Here is a 15,000-nt window from a genome sequence, read left to right on the forward strand (position 1 = left end):
TATATATATATATATATATACATATATATATATATATATATATATATATATATATATATATATATATATATATATATATATATATATATATGTATATATATATATATATATGTTTGTGTATGTTTATTATCTTAGGATCTTTGTTGTGTTTCACAAAAATTCTATTTTTGTAATAATTATTTTTAGAAATGCGTTTGAACGAATTCCAACTTTTGGAGGACAGTCATTAGATTTATATGCACTTTATAACACTGTAATTTCTTTTGGGGGTATTGATGAGGTTACTAAGAAAGGAAAATGGGAACAAGTTTTTAAGACATTGGGATATCCACCATGCACTAATGCAGATTTTGCTTTGAAGCAGCATTATTCAAGGTATATATATATATATATATATTTTTTTTTTTAATGTTTAACTATAAATTACTGAGTATATAATGTTATAAACTTTATATAATAAAAAGCATGTTAAAAAATGTTAAAAAAATGATAAAATATATTTAACCTTTTTATTTTATCTCCAGTCACTATACTAAGTACTAAATTTTTGCCTAACATAGCTAATAAAGAACTAAAAGCTGTTATTAAAAATTACAAAGTAAATAAAAATCAATTTTAAATTATAATAAATTTAACTTAATGCGGTAGTGGTGTAGTGGTAGTGCGCTCGCTTCATAAGCGAGTGGTTCCGAGTTTGATCCCCACCACTTCCCTGGTAGTACCGCGCTCAACTTGTTTCTCCGCGCAGCGGCCTTGTTCGTCAAGGTTTGTGTTTCGGAGTTATAGAGTTGAGAGAGGGTTATAACCACAATTAAGTAGCCTCCTCATCTGTAGTGGCCTTCTGGGCCTTGGGGAGGTGAAATAAAAAAAAAAAAAAAAAAAAAAAAAAAAACTCTACTATATAATACATAAAAGTACCCATCGCAATATTTAGCACTTACAAAGCTGAAACATGTTATTACTAAAATTTTAGTAGCTCTGTCATTAAAAATGTTTAATGCATGATTTTTTAAAGTTTTCTTGTCCCACTTTCTGAATTTGCAGTTTAAAATTTTTGATTTTTCAAAATTCTATCAAGTTTTAATTTTATAAATTAAACTTTCTATTCTTATGGATGAACATGTATTAATAATAGTAAACAATCCAAGCTATCTGTTAGCAGTAATGACTTAGTAACTGTCCATTTATTGTTTGTACGAAACAGAAAACTACTTTCTAATTTGAACTGAACGCACGATTTAATTATTATTAAATGAATTATTTTTTATATACTTAATAGATTTATAATAGACTTATAATATACTTATACTAATATGATATATATTAGTGTATATATATATATATATATATATATATATATATATATATATATATATATATATATATATATATATATATATATATATATATATATATATATATATATATATATGTTGTTTTCTTGTACCAAGTTATGATACAAAGTCTCTTGTTCGTTGGAGAGTGATCAAATTAAGTAAATTGTTTACAAAATAGATCAGTATTAATATATAAAGAGTTTGATTATTTGAAAAAATACAGCTTTGTGATGGTACTTAAAGTTTCATGCCCTTCGGCAATCATCAGTCATATTTTATTCTTTAAATTAAGAAAAAACCGTTAAAAAATACAAAATACAGAAATTTTTCGTTTGTGCATAGTTTGCAGGACTTCGTGGTTGGGTTGTAAGCATTGCATTGTCTAATTATTTCCCATTTAACAACTGGGTTTAAGTTAGCATCTTTTAATTTCCAAAATTCCTTTGACAACTCGGTGTCGTTTTTGTACTTTAGAATGTTAAATGATTTTATATGGTTGGCATATCTAATTTTGAATGGTGTTTCACTTATACCGATGTAGGATTTGTTGACAGGAGTGTTAGTAGGATTATTAGAACTTGTATTGGCTTGGTATATAATGTTTTTTGTTAAGCATTGGTTTGATAAAGGGCAGGTATTTTTATTAAGGCAATTGCAGTTGGTTTTAGGTGGAATTTTTTTGTTGTTCATAATTTGTTGATTGTGTGCGTTTAAAAAAGACTTCATATTCGGCATACAGCTATAGCTTATTTTTATTGTGTTTCTGTTAAAAATTTTGTGGAGTCTGTGATTTATTGGGAAGTGTTTGTTGATCAAGGTTAAAAAGCTTTTTCCTATATTAGTGCTAATATTTTTGCTGAAAGGAGGGTTGAACCGTATGATGTTGCGTTTACGGTTTTTGGTATGAGGTAAATTAAAAGTAGGGTGATATGAAAGTTTGTGATTAAAACCGGATCTTAATAGCGCGTCATTGTACATCAGGAGTAGATCTTTGAAAAATTTCTTCACTTGGCGAATTTGCAGACAATCTTAACTCAACTGAATGCGGAAGCTGCTTAAAAATATTAGGCGGGTGGTTCGAATCAGCATTATAGTTTAAAGAATTTCCGGGCTTAGAATATGGTAGAAAGTATGGTCATTAAGATTTAATGTGACGTCAAGGTAATTTATAATTTTCATATTGCACTGTATTGATATAGTGAGTTCGTTTTTTTTAAATATTTCAACAAAATGTTTTTTATTTTTTTTCATTTGGGGGCCACTCATTTTTTTAAAAATTGCTAAACCATCATCGCGGTATAATCCGAAATCATTTTTATTATAAAATTGTGCAATTTGAAACAATATATATATATATATATATATATATATATATATATATATATATATATATATATATATATATATATATATATATATATATACACTTATACAAATATAATATATAAATAACTTATATACTGACGTATTTGTAAAAATGCATTTGTTACAAAAGGTCATGAAGGCATGAAGCTAGTGAGGTTACATTTTTTCTTTTGTTGTTTGTGAGCACACTTTACAAAGTTTCAATTAACATATGGCAAATAAACAGTAGAATCTTGTTAACTCAACTTGTTTCTCCGCGCAGTGGCCTTGTTTGTCAAGGTTCGTGTTTCGGAGTTGAGAAAGGGTTATAACCACAATTAAGTAGCCTCCTCGTATGTAGTGGCCTTCTCGGCCTTGGGGAGGTGCATTAATAAAAAAATAAAAATAAAAAAAAAACTCAGATTTTGAAGAGATTTATATTTTGAATTTTTCTGTTCTAGTTCTAATTTTTAGTTTCGTTTAGCTTCAACTTTTTTAATAAATAGACTTTATTATAGGCTAGACCAATTTGAAGATATCAGTAAAAATATTTAGTTTGTTAAATTATATTTGACACAAAAGTATTTGATATTCAAACGTTTTGAATTTGATTTGATGTTTTTGAATTTTAAATATAATAGTCATTAATAAATAGAATGTTATCGAACCTGTACAAAATCGAAGCTATCAATGAAGTTTTAGTTTAATGAATTATAATAAATAAAATAATGCGCTAGATATTTAATTTTTAGGCATGAACACAATGTAGTAAATTTGTATATCTCTAGTGCAAACAGGACTTAAAAATAATGATTGTGTTAGTATTAAATCTTAAAAAGTATAAAAAGAAAATTAGCACCTCCACTCCACCTCCAATCTAATGATCATTCTCCCAATCTGTGCTAGCTCAAACATATCTAAACCTATAATCTCCACAATAACAACCCAATCAATCAATTTTTATCAATGAATCTACTCCCCCTAGCTATTCAATCCTTCCCTACAATTAGATAAGTGAGAGTAGATTTTGTTAAAAAACAATTTGTTAAAAAATAAGCAAAATTTTAGTCTTACTCAGCATTTTAGATTATATTAAATTTAGCATTATATTAAACACTCATTAACTTTATTTGTTTATAAACATATTTAAAAGTTTTTTAATATTTTTGTTATTGTTAAATAGAGTTAAATTTAAAAAATAAGATTTAATAATAAATATAAATCATTTATGTACAGTAGAAACAAAAATGGTCCTAAAAAAGAGCCCTGGGGAAACTCACAAGTTATTGAGTGTTTACCTGTTACTTTTGAATCATAGCATATGAATTATTTTCTGTTTGTTAGGAAGGCTTTAATCCAAAGTAAATTTTTTTTTCTAATGCCATAGTTTATCAGTTTAATTAGCAGTATATCATGGTTTACTGTATCAAAGGCTTTAGACAGATCAATGAAAACTCCTAATGTAAAATAGTCATTGTTAAGAGCATCAGATATCTTGTTGATTTGCTAGACTGCTGTGTGTTCAGTTAAATGCATTTTTTTGAAACTGAACTGTTTTTCATATAGCATGTCGTTCTTTGTTAGATAATTGCAGAGTCTATTGTGCATTATATGCTTTAATATTTTTGAGAAATAGCCAAGATAGAAATCACTCTGTAACTTGAAATATTGGAATAATCTCCTTTAAAAATAGGTGTCATTCACGCAATTTTCAAATTTTCAAGAACAAAAACCAATTTTAAAAGAAGTGTAAAGATAAAAATAACGATGGTTCAATGATATCAAATGCAGATTTTATAACATTGATGCTATTTATGAAAACCTGCAGTTTTATTTTTTTAAGGCTATTAAAATAAAATAGCTTGAATCCTTTTATTAGGTTTCTAGAAGCTTATGAAAAAATTTTCTTTTTGGGAGAAGATGTTGATGACAGATTGTTTCCTGATAAATATAAATGGCAAAACTCAAGAAGCAAATGTAAGTTTTAGTTTCTTCTGTATTATTCCATATTACCTTTTTACTTTTTGATAAACTGATAAAAACTATGAATGTAGTAATAGTAAAGTAATATATTTATATAAAAATAGTATTTACTTGAATAATTTTTTATTTAAACTCTTAATTACTATTGTGCGATTTTTCATATAAATGTTTTATAAGTTTTTAATTCTATAAGAGTATAATTGTGAAGTATTATTGCTGTCAGAAGTTGTCTTTTGTGAAACTCTTCAAATCAAAAATAATAAGTAAATTGAAACTCTTATCTTAGTTTTATGCATTTGTTTTTTGATATTCACCATTAATCACTTGTATTAATTTTGTCACGATCCACATGATCTGATAGTTGGAAAATAAAAACATCAAATTTGTTGCACTTTCCTTAAATGTGGCACACTTAATGCAGCAGAAATAAAAAGATGTAAGGTACCATTTCATTTAAATGATAAGCTTCCCACATTGAAAAATTTTATGAGCTGAAATTTTGGCTATTAAAGTGTGAAAACTTTAAAATAACGGGTTTTACCTGGTTAATTGGCAATAGGTGTGTCAAAGATTGACTTTCTGAAATATATTTATAATAAATAGTAATATTTATAATAAATATTGCACTGAACATATTGGTTTTCTATGTGATTACATTATGCTGCATTTAATTTAAATAACAAGTGACGATTTTTTTTTATCAATAGATGTTACTAACATCTGTTATCTAGCATCAAGCATGAATAAGAAGTTGAAAAACTTATTGGTTTTAAAAAAAATGAAATTCAGTTTCCAGTTGTTTTTTTTTACTCTTTTTTTTTTTATACCCTTTTGTTAACTCTTAAAACTCCAAAACATCGACCCTAATAAATAAGACTTAATTGTGGCAAAACAAATCGATTTTTGAAAATTTTTTAAATGCTCGAAAAAGAAGTAGAAAAATTAAAAAATAGATTAAGGAAAAAAAGAATGCGTAATAGAAAACGCTTATAAAGTAAAAAGCTTTTAGAAAAAAAACTAAATCTTCCAAACTTGTTAACTCAAGTCATACAAACCTAACTTGATCAAGTGTTAAACACTTAATGAATGTGTTAAAACGAGGGAAAGATGATTTTTTTTTTAATATAACAAAAGAAAATGGTGAATGCTTAAATATAGATGATTATGATATTCAATTTAAAAGGACAAAAGTTTAGCAAGATTTAGCAACAGTAACATTATATTCAATATTTTCATCAGAAAATAGATTAGATGCCCAATCAAAGAGTAAATATCAAGAAGTGATCATTGGTACCAAAAGTATATACCCAAACAATACCCAAAAACATTAGGGAATTAACCAAAATTTCAAAGTATTATTATTATAGACACGTAGGATATGTTTATTAGGTGTGCCATGCTAGACAAGAATAAAATGAGGATAGAAAACTAGGAAAGAATAATTTCAGAATAGAATGTTTTATGATAGAAATAAAGAAACCTTACTAGAAAATAATTTTTACAAAAGAATATTTTTTGGCAGAAATTTTGAAAAGAAACTTGAAATACTTTCTAAGAAAGAATATTTTTTAATAAACGTAAACAACTTGCTTGGAAAGAATTTTATTTAATAAATGCGAAAAACTTGCTAGGAAAGAATTTTATTTAATAAATCTAAAAAACATGCTACAACAGAATTTTATTTCATTAATCCAAAAAAAATTCTTTCTTAAAATTTCTTTGCTAGCACGTTTTTAAAATTTCTTTTCTAAAATTTCTTTGCTAGTACGTTTTTCCAATTTTCTTTGCTAGAAAGAAAATGACTTTTACTTGTGCGATTTCTATCCTAAAAAAGTCTTTGCTAGCAAGTTTTTCATTTTTCTTTGCCAGAAAGGGTATATGTATTTCTTTCTTCTTTTCTATCCTTCAATTATTCTATCCTAAAAAGTAATCATGTTTTTTTCAAAAGTAATCATAGCATGAATTTTCATGTTTCTTTCCTAGAAAGGCTATCCTGAATTCTTGTCTAGAACTGGCCACCATTTATTATATTTTCGAACAAAAAAACATTTTGGTTTAAAATATTTCCAGCTATGTTTTTTTTTAATAATTAGATGAAGCCGTTCTGAAAATAGAAAATTAAAATGTTTCGTAGTAACTGGGTTGTTATTGTTAAGATTATAAATATTACTGTTGTTTCTGTATTACTAAGCTATTGTCATAACTGTTATAAAGTTAAATATTATTACTATTTTAAACAATTTAAATGAAAATTGCATTCCATTTTATTTCTAAATTATTTGTAATTAATAAGAAACAAAACAATAAGCTAAATTCGCCTCCCTTCCACTTAATTACCTCTCTTAATATTCTTTTTATAAATTTCATTTGTAATTAAAGTTATTTTATTGTCTAAAATTTTCCACTGAAAAATTTTTTACAGTGGACAATTTTCTAAATGATGGTAATATCTCAAAATTGAATTTATATAAGTAAATGGTTCATGTCCTGTTTTAGTAAATGTAAAACTGTGCATCATAAAAGTCTAAAAAGCTGTTTCATTGTTTATCCTTATTTTATACTTTTTAAATTTATTTTTACACTTTTTTTACTTATTTTAAATTTATACAATTTAGTGTTATAATTGTTTCTTTTTAATTTTAATTTTTATTTTTAAGCAGTGTTCAAACATTCTAAACCAGGAGTCTTAGGAGGTAGATTACAATTTATATATTATGATTTTCTTATTTTTATTTTTATCTTATGACTTTCTTATTTTTTTTTGTAAATAATTAGGTAATCTAATAAAATCAAACTCTTGTTAAGTTGATCTAATAGAATAAAATAAAAGTATTTTCATTTACTGTCCATAAATTTTCATTTACTGCCCAAATTAGTACCTAGAACCTCCCCTCCCCTTTTTTTCATTTTTGTAAACCATGCTTTACAGCTTAAGTTGTAAGAAAGTTGTAAGCTTTGATTAAATGGACTAGAGATCTCCATATATTTTTTAAGCTAAAACACAGTATTTATCACCTTGTATACTCAATTTTTGTTGTTATATTTTATGACTTTTATAGCAATAAAACACTCTAACATATTAATACAATTTCTTTATTTTATGGAATTAAGACTTAAGCTAATGTTTTTAAAATTTAAGTGTTATTTTATGCAGAATTTCGTTCACATAACTTTGACCGTATTATGTTGTCTCTTCTTTCTGGACTCGAAAATGAAGTAGATTTTGCATTGAATATCTGCACACTTTTATCAAATGTTTCTAATTCAATATTTAATCTCGGAAAGGTATTTTTCAAATGTTTATAAAGATTTTTTATTTAAAAGTTTTTACTTTTTGTCAGAGCAAAATCTTATGTTTAATATTTTACTTAGCATGATCTATAATTATTTAAGAACTGTTCAATCCTGGATTTGATTTTGGCTCACAGTGGATTTTGGTGTACAGGTATTTAGTTGCCTTTTATGATGTAAATTTTCTTTATGGTTTAAAGTTGTTATTTTGAACTATATAGAAAATAATCTTATGATGGCTGAAAAAAATTTCTATTAATTAGGACAAAATTTTTTTTTGCCAATTAACATGAGTTTCAAATAAGTAAATTTTATTGCTTGGTTATGTTTTTGTTTAACTAGTTTTTTTTTTAAGTATTAATTTCAATGATTATAATTTTTCAGATTTTTCTAAAATAATTATAAAATATTTTTATTTTAAAATAATGAGAATTAGCATTTTAAAATGAATCAAATGTTATTTTGATATGAATTTAATTTCAATATAAAATATATATATTTTTTAAATTGAATTTAATTTAGAATTAAAAAAACATTGCTTTTTGTCTAAAATTTTTACACCTTTTTCTAATTCCTTATTCAGTTCTGATCTCTTTTTTTCATTGAAGGAGTTTTAGTTTCTTGCCTGGGCAATAATACATTGATTCCTCCTCTTTCAGCTTTCTGTGAATATTGGTCCAACATAACACCAGCTTTATTGATAAAGCCAAATATAGTCAGTATTTTATGTAGCCTTTCTATCGGCCTTGATTTTATGGAACTTATGGATCCAAACTATACAAAGAGAGAAGTTCAAAATCAAGAAATGCAAATTTAAAAAATATAAACATAAAGTATAACATATTTTAAGCATAATTGAACAAGTTGTGTTATGTTAGAAAAAAATATAAGTATTAAAATGTTATGAAAATTAATAAAATATGTTCATAATATAAAGCTGTGAATCTATTTTTTTGTTTCCGTTTCTCCAAAAAATTTCTAATTCGCATTCACAAAAGCTAGATGTTCTCCATGTTCTGCAGTTAGTCGGGACCATATCAATTCATAAATATTTTCCCCAGTACTAAACAATCTTTCGCTGAACGCAAAAGAAGGCGGAGCTCCTAAATATTTTTTTGGTAGGTATGAGAGGTCTAAAACATTATTGCTACTAGAGTGTTTCTTTATACATGTTTCTTTGTAGTTTCCCCACCATTTATAAGGACATTCTTTTTGATGCAGATTAGGCAGTGATAAGTAAAAGTTTATTTCATCAACTCTATAAGAAATGTAAGTTAATAAAAAAATGAAACTATAATAAAAAATCATAATTTTTATTGTTCAAATTATTAACCATTAATGAATATTAATATAAAATAAAAGTTTATATAAACTTTGAATGAATGAGAACTGAAAGAGAAAACTGATTGATTCAAAACTCTTGCAGTTATTCTTTACTATAAAAGTATTTCATTATATTTACATTAAAGTTAAGTTAAAAACAAGTTTATTATTAAATTAAAAGCGTTTAATAAATAAACATTTGATATATGTAATTTAATTTTGTTCAAAAATTTGCTTAAAATTTGCTAATTATTACAAGTAATGACTTTGTAAAAACTTTCTTAATAAAAAAAAAAAAAAATTGTTATAATTCAAGCAGAATGACGTAAGTTAATATTTAGAAAATGAGCTTTTCATTAAAAGTATTTGCTCTAATTAATAAGAGAAAAGGCGGGGAAAAAAAATCAACAATATGACTTAAAAAATGTTGTTTTAATTGCCACTGAAATGGAATCTAACATTTCCATTCCAGTATATAATTCCATCATATATTCAATATATACTTATTTGATTTCAGGGCAGATGCATCGGCCAAAAGTAGGCATCGGTGCACCCCTACTTTTTACTGTGCTTGCCATTTATTTACTCCTGATTCCATTGTCTACCTCTTTAATCTTTTATTTGGCTTATAAAATTCTGTTGATGTATGTTGGTTTGTTCTCCAAATGATGTCCTTTCTTATTTAGATAAAATCAAAAAATAGATTGTATATGCAATTGAACCTGCTCTAGTAGCAAAGCTAGTCTGTCGTGTTGTTGTAAGGTTGCATTTCTTTCATTATCATCTTCACCCATTTATTTTTATTTTTGAGCAGTGCCCATAATAGTATTTATAGAAAAGAGAAAGAGAAGTGACAATACAATGATGTGATAATGGCTGTTGATTGGCTTCATGAGCAGATTACAATGAGTTGTTGTACCTTGTCAAAAAGAAAAAAGGGCATCTTTGAAAGATCCACCCCAAATATGGCAACAGCATTCCATGGCAAGGACAGATTTGAGATTTATATAGATAAAAAAAAATCTTGAGTTAGAAAGTGGCGAGCAAAATAAAGAGATGCAACCTTAGCAGATGCTAATTTTTCAATGGGTTTGATATGTGGTTTCCGAGAAAGATTGGTAGGAAGAGTCAATCTTAGAAGATAAATGATAGATGACTCAAGTACATTACCATTCATAAATATAGGAAGATCTAGATTATTGAAATAACAATTAGCTGAAAAAATGTGAGTTTTATCTGAGTTAAAGTTCACCAGCCACTGAGCCCCATGCTGTAGAAGTAAGATCCTTTTTAAGCTCAAATGCCCCCTCCAAGCAATCAGAGAGTGATGGCTTCTCATCAAGATAAGAATAAATGGTAGTATCAGCGAACAGTCCAACTTAGATGTGAGAAATTCTGGGAGATTGTTAATGTAAATTGAAAAAAGTGTTGAGAGCGATAGCCTTAGCCTCTCCACATCTATCTGATGCACGATAAAACTTATCAGTTATTACTGTTAACAAATCAGTAGTAGAAGGAGAAGATCGAAATCCATATTGATAATCAAAAAGTAAGTTTTTAAATTCAAGATGAAAGATTAGGTGTTTGTTAATTAAAGACTTAAAAACATTGCTTATGATAGTAAGAAGAATAATGGTATGACGGTAGTTAGACAAGTCAGATCGCTCTCCAGAATTTTTGAAAATAAAGATAACAGTTGCTGCTTTCCAGCTAGCTGGAAAACAAGACTCTGATAAGCACTTAATAAATAGTTTTAAAGCTATAGACGGCAGGTCTGCAAGACTATAATAGGTATGTTGTCCAGAACACAAGCTGTAGAAAAGTTTAAGCAGGAAATCACTTTAGATACTGAAGCTGGAGTGATGTGAAGATCAGGTAATGGATTAACCTGTTTGTTGGCTATATCAGGTAAAGCACGACTAGTGGAACCAAGAGATGATATTGATGAGAAGTTCTTAGCAAACAATTTAGCTTTGTCTTAAGGTGAGGTGACAAAATCTGAACCATACAAGAGAAGTGGAATAACAGATTTACCCTTGTTATAAATACTGTTATAGATTTTATAGAAATCACGAGAGCCTAAATTTTGAGATGAAATATGAGATTTTGTGAACTGAGAATAACGGGTTTTGGCGTTAGACAAAATCTTTTTACAATGGTTTCTAGCAGTAGTAAACAGGCGTCTGTTTTCTGGGGAATTGTTTTGCTGATAGATATGAAAGTAGTTTTTATGATTGGAAATTGCAACAGCACAATGAGAGGAAAACCATGGAGAAAAGTGAGACTTGACTTGGAATCGTCGAGAGGTAAGAAAGGATTCTATGCCAGCCTGGATCCATGAAGTTAATAAGTAACACATGCGTCAGCAGGAAGATAAAAGATTTTTACCCACAGGCCTTAAAATTTATTAGATAATAACAATAATAATAAAATAAAACAATTAAGCTTTGAATGACAAAAAAGTATATTCAAACTTTAGTTATAGGAAATATAAATAACCTCAAATTAATCTAGATACTCTAGATTGAGTGCGACAGGTGATTGCTGACACACGAAATCATCAACTTTTTATATACTTCAATGAGAATAGAAAGAACTTAATATGTAAAAAATAATTTAGTATTTATACATAATATGTATAAATTCACATATTATGTGAATTTAGTCCGTCTATTTAAAATAAATTGTAAAAAAAAAAAGGTGTGGTTCTAATTTTATGGCCAAATACTATATTTGTTGAAGTAGCACCATCCTGAAACTAAATTATAGTAAAGAATCAATATTTATTCTTATTTTGTACAGTTCTATTTGGTTTTATGGCTCTGTTATATAAGTGGCCATAGTTTTTCATATAATTTTTTTTAGATAATTCATTTGATAAAGAAATGTGCACAGAGTGGTTTTCTAGAAGTGGAAAGGATTTTTTAAAGGTGATTTTAAAGCTGTATTTATCATTTTCATTTTACTTCTTTTTTTCATTCTACATAAGAAAGTTTACTTGTTAAAATCTTAATATTTAGCTGTATTAACAAATAAAACCAGGCCAAATAATAGCAGCTTGACTGGAATACCTTAAGTTCCTGTTAAAGGTGCAAAGTACAAAAAGTATTACTCATAAAGTATAACTTTATAGCAAATTAGTAACATAAGAAATAAGTAATCATAAAGGACAATTTTTTTGTTTATTACATATTAAGAAAACTTTTTATTTAATTACTTAATAAGCTTTTTTAAATTAACTTTTAATTACTTAATAAGCTTTTTTTATTACTTCAATATATATTTTAAAGTTTCTTGTTTTTTTGTTTTTGTTTTTTAGTTTTGGAATGATTCGATCAGTGATCCTTTTTTGAAAAAAGTATACAATGAGTTATACAATATAGGTAAACTTTATAAAATATTTATCAAAGTTATGCTTTATCAAAAATTCATTAATAATGTGTTACAAAGTATTTAGAAATACCATTTTTTAGAACAAAACAAAGTGTATGACAAACATTCTCTTTTTTCTTGTGGTACATCGCAAGAGAAATCATCAGAATTTGCAAGAGTTTTACAGGTGTTTTACTTGTTTTATATTTGTGTGTAATTTTTTAAGTTTTTTATAGTGCTGCTAGTACTGCTTTATAACATTTATCAATTAAAGAGCACTGTATATCAGATTTAAAAAAATAATATTTTACAAGCATGATTGTCACTGATTTGCGATGCAAAATATTGATTTAGAGATATTATGAAAAGCATGCAAAATTAGGTTTGTTTACAATGTATTTCAATTTTACAAGCACAAAATAACATGCAAGGCAATCAAAAGCCCTGATATATTAATTAAATAAGTTTTTGTTTAATATATCAGTTTAAAAATCTTATTTTTTAAAATTTAATATATTGATTAAATAACTTTTTGGTGGTATCTAAAAAAGTTTTTAATTTTTTAATTAAATTTTAATTTTTTATTTAATTTTAATTTTTTAATTTAAATTTGATATTTTACAAAGTTTCAAAAGTATATATTTGTTTTTTAGATCTCGATGATTCTGTATAATTTTTCATTTGAGCAAATAAACGCAATGTTTTTAGCACAACACTCAACAACTGAAAAGTTTGTTATTTTAATAATTGTTTTAATTTTTTGATTTAGTTGTTTGATTTTTATTTCTATTTTTTCTTTATTTAGATTTTTGTTGTTTTCAAGTTTTTCATCTTATAACAATATCCAAAGCAACAGTTTGGATACTCTTGACAATATATCAGAATATGCAAGTGTTTTTTTGGTTTGTTTTTTAATATCAAGTTATATTTTGAGTTATATTTACATATTGACTCATATTTTGTTAAAATTAGATAACCTTAAAAGCTAATGAAGATTTTTTCACCCAGCAAATCTTAAGAATTATTCATTTGTTTTGTACTTCAAAAGATAGATTTCGAAGAATACGAGGTTTATAGTTTTTTCATTTTATTTGTATATAAATAAAATTTAATTTCATATATTTTGACATAAAAAATTATTTCTGATAATTATTTTTAGCAAAATCCATATTGGCTAAACTGGCAAGGAGTGAAAATGCAAAAATCATTGCAGAAAATTTATCTCAAGAAATATATAAAATTTTATTGGATACAATTTCTTTTCCAGATATATCAGTATGTTTGGTGCCATTAATTTTATTATAGACACCTTATAATGTGTTACACATTAACATAACATTGTTTCAAATAACACAACATTCCACACATTATTGCTCTGCCTGTGACTATTACAGTTATCTAAAAAATTTAAGGATTTTTGTTTGTTTCAACACAAAAATTTTATAACTGCATTTCAAAGAAGCATTCATTGGAAAGTTCATTGGGTAGTTTAACAAATTAAGTTTTGATTTTGTCAAATTACTTATTTCTACAAAGTTTTAAAAAAATTACTTGTAGCTATGAGTTATGTTTCTGACATTGACCAGCAGCCATCAATCATTCTTTTGAACAAAGTTATTACTAGTTGGATCCCTCTCTTGACATATTTTTATACAGACGGGGGGGGGGGGTAATAATATCAAGCTTCATTTCCGATTTTATTATTTCTTTTTTTCTTTTTTTTTTTTTTTTTTTGTATCTAAAATCATATAAACAAATGTTTAGGTTTATCATAGAAAAATATAATTCTTTGCAATTTATAGAAGTCTTTTTTTTTTTAATTTTAGCTTGTTCTTACAAGTATGGATGCATTGTTTTCTCTCTCTGGGTTATGTGAAAGTACTGCTACTTCAATTTGCTTAGTTCAAGGAAGTATAAATTTGCTTACAAGCTTACTTACACTTCAAGCTGAATCTTTTGGAAACCATGCAATTGAAGGTTTTAGAATTGTTGAAAACAAGTGCTCTATGTTCACACCTAAAAATCAAGCTTTTTTACAATCACAGTATGAAAGATCTTATATAGAAAATAATCGTGCATGTCAACCTGAAATGATTGCACCGCCATCTAAAATGCATACTCCTCATTTAGGAAACATGCATTTACCAATGCCAAGTAATGGTCTTTAAATTTGTAAAATAAAAGTTTTAAACTAAAAGTTTATAAATATATAAAAATTATTTTTTCTTTATGCTTAAAAAAAAAATGTAAAATAACATTCTATGTAAAAAAAAAGTGTAAAGTTTTCCTTATTTTTTTGAGAAAAATAAGAAAACTTACAAATTTTCTGTGAAATTTGGAAGCATAATAT

General features: G+C 26.1%; 1 protein-coding gene across 3 annotated transcripts in view; it reads left to right on the forward strand.

Annotated features, from left to right (window-relative positions):
- LOC100198293 (uncharacterized) overlaps positions 1 to 15,000 on the forward strand; it is a 28,006-nt gene that overhangs the window by 2,645 nt on the left and 10,361 nt on the right. Inside the window, exons 3-15 of one of the 3 annotated variants that reach the window (XM_065814142.1) lie at positions 187 to 375; positions 4,561 to 4,658; positions 7,322 to 7,357; positions 7,819 to 7,949; positions 8,058 to 8,109; positions 12,144 to 12,208; positions 12,598 to 12,661; positions 12,752 to 12,837; positions 13,304 to 13,380; positions 13,456 to 13,537; positions 13,623 to 13,719; positions 13,810 to 13,925; positions 14,477 to 14,804. In XM_065814142.1, coding sequence (XP_065670214.1) covers positions 187 to 375; positions 4,561 to 4,658; positions 7,322 to 7,357; positions 7,819 to 7,949; positions 8,058 to 8,109; positions 12,144 to 12,208; positions 12,598 to 12,661; positions 12,752 to 12,837; positions 13,304 to 13,380; positions 13,456 to 13,537; positions 13,623 to 13,719; positions 13,810 to 13,925; positions 14,477 to 14,804 — 1,421 coding nt within the window. Of the gene's footprint in view, positions 1 to 186; positions 376 to 4,560; positions 4,659 to 7,321; positions 7,358 to 7,818; positions 7,950 to 8,036; positions 8,110 to 12,143; positions 12,209 to 12,597; positions 12,662 to 12,751; positions 12,838 to 13,303; positions 13,381 to 13,455; positions 13,538 to 13,622; positions 13,720 to 13,809; positions 13,926 to 14,476; positions 14,805 to 15,000 lie in introns of those variants that run through there. The other 2 variants (XM_065814143.1, XM_065814144.1) reach the window with 2 other exon arrangements.

This window comes from Hydra vulgaris, chromosome 12 (genome assembly GCF_038396675.1).
Source record: "Hydra vulgaris chromosome 12, alternate assembly HydraT2T_AEP".
NCBI lineage: Eukaryota > Metazoa > Cnidaria > Hydrozoa > Anthoathecata > Hydridae > Hydra > Hydra vulgaris.